A 4,909-nucleotide genomic window follows, 5' to 3' on the forward strand; every position below is an offset into this window, starting at 1 on the left:
TTCTAAGGTATTAAGTTGCAAGACGCATATAAAACTATTAGATCAAGAGAAACCGAGGATCTGGCGCTAGGTGGTATGCTTCGACACGAGAACAAACTTGCCACGCGTTACACCAAATCATGCACCCTTGAATTGTGCTCAGCTACTTCACGTTGCATAGAAACATGCCCGAGAGTTTGCCACTGGTCAACTTTGACTTTGGTTTATTTGTTTGTCTGGATTCCGATGTGACTTCCGTTTTCGCCTACGGTTTCGTCTTGGATTCAACTTTTGACCCATATACTGATCTAGGTCCAATTTCTCAGGATACCCTTGACACCAAAAGACCAAAATGTTCTTTGTGTACTTTTCGCTCATTTTTATCCGTTTTTCGTTCTTAACTCCACAAAAGACATCTAATCAAACAAACCAATCTTTTTATTACAATAAAGCCTCGAAATAGGCTAATTTTTCTAAATTAAACGACTCAGATGAGACATTTTCATGACCCATCAGCAATAGCGAAAATAGAAAATAGATTATAAAAAAAAATCCGACGACATACTATTTCCTTCGAAATAGGGGTTATTGGAGAAAGTGAGTGTTGTCTCAGTAATATCGACAGATCAATTAAAAAATGTTGCCAGAAATAGTAACATGCTATTTATTTAGTGTTTCAATTTTTTATCGCTACGATGGCATAAAGGATTAGAATTAACGAACAATTTGTATATACAAGAATTGAAAAAATCAATAATATAACCTCAACTTAATCTTAGTTTTCATTTTGAAAATTTTTTAAACGCCACAAACTCTACCAAAGAAGTCACCAACGCTCAGCTCTACAATAAACACACACTAGAATTGTAATGACGGAAGCCTTAACAAATATCTATATCGCCCACATTAGACACCAATCCAAAGGGCCAGAGCCTGCCCAAACATTTGGGAAGGTCCTAAGCAAAGTTTAAACTTGGGGCTCCTAAGAGGACTTGAACGGTTAAACCTTTGACCTCTTTCACGTGGTCTAAACTCTAAACCACTAAGCTAGAACTCAAATCTTATTTTTCGTTTTGAGAGAAATTGACTATGATCTACGTTAGTCGTTACAAGGCATTGATACGTCATGAACGCCTAATTTAAACCATAATGAAAGAGGCCTAAAGTCGGACAACATGAAAGAAGCCTAAAGCCCGACAAATTATTATATTATTTACTATATATATATTCCCTAAATTACATAGGATAAATCTTGATTGCAAACTGCTTCCACCGAGACTTCATCCCACGACCTCATAGGCTTAAGAGGGGTGTCCAACCGCTGCACCAAAGGATAGTGAACGAACTCAAATCTTGTTAAAAGCTTGTTTAAAATATAATTATTATTTGAAAAGTGACACAGAAAATCTAAAATATGAGGCCCTTCGTGACGTTGGGGCCAAAGCGTCCGCTTTGGACCCGGCTTGTCTCTTCAAAGGGCCTCAGCACTCACAAAAGATGTGATAGTCCCACATCGCTCACGAAAGTGTCCGGAGCCTGAATTATAGGTGTATGTTTAAGTTTGGTAAGTGCCGAGGCTTTTTGGGGGAGCTGGGAGTGCTCTTGCCACAAACAAAACCTCCTACCATCCGTGCGAGGGTGGTGGCGAAATGGAGGACAATATCGGTAACTGCTGGGCTTGGGGCGTCACAAAAGAAGTTTGGAATAAGATTATTTCGCCTTGTGAAGTAAGAGTTGATGATTATTTTCGACAACATGGTTTCGTTAAGGAGTGTAAATACAACTAGAAAAAGGAATAAGAACTTTTTTGTTAACTTGTTTCTTTTATTGATAAAAATACAATAAGGTAAAATACAAATACAACTTGGTGTTCTCTCAAGTTCTTCCTTGAGTGGTAACAAATAATGAATTAATTTATCTCAATCAATGTAATAAACTAGAACAAATTGATCTTAGATCTAAAATCGAAGTTCTAGTTAATGGCAGAACAAACACGTCGAATTTCTCCTTGGGTACCAGTCTTGACTTCTACATTGCTCATCTTTACCATGGACTTGGCAAACTCGACGTAAAATATCAACTTGCTCAACCCTCTAAAAGGGCCGGCAAATCGTTGAGCAACAGTCTGTGTAGATGCATCATTCCATAGCCTCTGATCTGATTCTAGTATTCCTCTTCCATTTTTCAAGTTTGTAAAGTAAGAAGAGTCAAATTTATTTGCATTAAAGCCAGTATCTAGTGCAACACGCTTTGTTCCATCACCGTTCTCCGGACAAAGATTCCTTAGAATAGCGAGAAATGAAGGCTCGATTGTTGGATCGCCACCGCCTGAGGAAGTGAAGTTATAGAGTCTGTATCTGAAGAACTGGCATGCTGAGGTTCCGATGGTATGACCCCCTAGTCATAATAAAATGAATATAAAATGATGGTTAGTATACATATCAATTACTTATAATCTAAGCAAATTATATGAAATAATGTGAGTGATGCTTACCAACTAGAGCAACTAGATCCTTAGTATCAAGTCCTTTATCAGAAAACTTCTTCTTTTGAACTTCAACAGAATCGGTAAAAGAGGGAAGGTTATTAGTATCAGAAGCTAACGATACACGACCGTCACGACGACCAGTTGGTACGGGCCAAGTTGGTCCACCAGTCTGCAAGAATCATATGGAAAAAAAAAATGTTTATTATGCTAACTCCTACTTCTACAAACTCATTGAAGAGGAATTTTAATATGTTCTGATGTATTACCAGATAAACCGAGTCTCTCGCAGCAACAGCAAGAATATCAGCACATGAGACAACACCAGGGCAAGCAACTTCAAGTTGTTTCTTTGCATCTTCAATAACTTCATAACCTCTTAATAGAAGATTTGGTGGTGCAGTTTTCTCAGTGGAAGATCCATCAACAAGTATAGAAGCATCACAACCATTTACAAAACAGTCATGAAAATGCATTCTTAGGATTCCAGGAGCAATGCTAGGGTTATTTCTAAAATGGGTTTGTACTGCTGATCGAATTATCGATTCGGCTCGTGGGCAAGTCCTCCAGTAGAAGCTTATTCTAGTACCTTGGCCTTGAACTAACGACATGGTACTTGTCATGGTAAGCAAGACAAAGAATGAAAGATAAACATTGAATGGTCTCCCCATTGATTGATATTACTCTATAGAAGAGAGAGAGAGAGAGAGAGAGAGATTTGATAAGGATGTGATGAAGTTTGACATGGGAATCAAGAACAATTTATAGGTTTCAAAATGAAGTTGAGTCAAAGCCCATAAAATAGTCAAAGCCCAAAAATAGTCAAAGCCTAAAATGGGTAAGGTAAAAGAAAGACGGCTACTAGAGAAAAGATCAAAGCAATAAATGACTTGGTGGGTATTCAACTACGGTGATATATTATTGAAAATTATCTGTTTATTTTTGCATGGAATACGCGGTTATCAAAATAAATGCATGAAACCGTAAAACTCACCAACGTGTCTTTGTTTCTTGCTCTTTCAAAAAATGTGCTGCTATGAACTTCAGCGCACCGCCGCATGGACTCTCTTTATGAATCCTTGGATGTTAAAAGGTCAATCGCAGAGAGGATGACGGCAATCTAAGTCATGGTCAACGTTTGTATACACGTTTTTGTTTGATTTCTAAGAGCATCGTCAAAGGTTGTGATTGATTTATGTATTTTACCGTTTGATGCGAATTGTATTTCATAAAGGGTGCTTCTAAAGGCACCTGGCCAAACAGCTGTTAGCATCCATTTCTGTTAGCACCAGACCCAACCGCTCTATTCTCTGTTAGCACCAATCAACTATGTAGGCACCGGTCCTTTATCTGTTGACCCTAACCCCTCCATCTATCTATCACAAAATCCATCCAAATTTGGGAATTTGAAACTCTCTCTCTAAGCTCTTAACAAACCGAATTCTACCCTCACCAAATCGCTCATAATCTCACGAATCACCCTGAAATTTTGCTGAGAATAAGTCATTCGACTCTCTAATTCTTAGAATCAAGCATCATTTGGTGGAGACGAAGTTGAAATCAAGCTACAATTGCTCCTTCAAAGTTGGTTCAAAAATCCTAATTTTTTTAATTTTTTTGAATAAATTTGTTGTTTGATTGATTGGGGATGTTAATAGTGTGTTGTAACATGTTTAGATTGTTGTATTATACCATTTGTATGATTGTTTGATGCCCAAAGAAACAGGCCTAGATTTATACCTAAGCTGCTGGAACGACTCGGACGGACTGGTCCAGTCCGTCCGTGTCTTCCTAGTCACGGATCAGCTAATCCGTGAGTTAGTACAAAGAAACGGATTACCTGATCCGGGACCTGGGGTTATTTTTTTAAAAACCCAAATTCTTGGTGAAATCAAGTTGCAGAAAGTTTTAAAAACCCTAGAATTAAATTGATTTCTTCCCCTCCTCTGTGTAATATCTACAATGTCTACCCTAGAAATTGAGGCGCGAGAGTAAGTTTCTTACTCTATTTACATGTTTCTGTGACTTGGTTTTAGGGTTATGATAGCTTTAGTTTGTATTTTGAGCTTCCATGGAAGAAGGTATAAGAGATGGCACAAGTTGCATATCCCACTCTCTCTCTCTCTCTCTCTCTCTACAAAAGGAAATCTCCTTATGAACTTCAAACACAATTCATAAGTTGGAGCTGTACCAATTAACGAGGGTATCTTATGATGAAGCAATTTCTTTAATTTGGGTAACCATAAAATTCCGATTATCAACCGAGTTGTGATCAATGAAACACCCTTCAAAACTCCATATTTAACCACAATTTCAGGACCTGAAGAAGTCTGTATCAACTTAATCTGATCACTCCGCAGACTATAACCTTTCAATAAACTTTCAATTTCCATTAATGAACTCCCTCATCTCACTTTCAATGGAAGTAAAATCAATCTAGAGATC

At 37.8% G+C, this 4,909-nt stretch overlaps 1 protein-coding gene across 1 annotated transcript; it reads right to left on the reverse strand.

Moving 5' to 3' along the window:
* Positions 1-1,816: 1,816 nt before the first annotated feature.
* On the reverse strand, positions 1,817-3,181 carry LOC147530782 (peroxidase N1-like). Its single transcript, XM_086647184.1, has 3 exons — positions 2,734-3,181; positions 2,474-2,636; positions 1,817-2,376 (listed from the first exon to the last, which is right to left on the reverse strand). The coding sequence occupies exons 1-3, from the start codon at positions 3,133-3,135 to the stop codon at positions 1,952-1,954; spliced, it is 990 nt and encodes a 329-aa protein (XP_086503310.1). The 5' UTR covers positions 3,136-3,181; the 3' UTR covers positions 1,817-1,951.
* Between the last annotated feature and the right edge of the window lie 1,728 nt (positions 3,182-4,909).

The sequence above is a fragment of the Eschscholzia californica genome, unplaced genomic scaffold, assembly GCF_041429995.1.
Source record: "Eschscholzia californica isolate CP2 unplaced genomic scaffold, dmEscCali1.0.p SCAF_6, whole genome shotgun sequence".
NCBI classification, from domain to species: domain Eukaryota; kingdom Viridiplantae; phylum Streptophyta; class Magnoliopsida; order Ranunculales; family Papaveraceae; genus Eschscholzia; species Eschscholzia californica.

Coding starts and splice junctions, on each gene's coding strand:
- LOC147530782 (XM_086647184.1), bottom strand. CDS start 3,135: ATGGGGAGACCATTCAATGTTTATCTTTCATTCTTTGTCTTGCTTACC. Junction 2,637..2,733: donor CGAGAGACTCGGTTTATCTG/GTAATACATCAG, acceptor TGATTCTTGCAG/ACTGGTGGACCAACTTGGCC. Junction 2,377..2,473: donor GGATCTAGTTGCTCTAGTTG/GTAAGCATCACT, acceptor TATTATGACTAG/GGGGTCATACCATCGGAACC.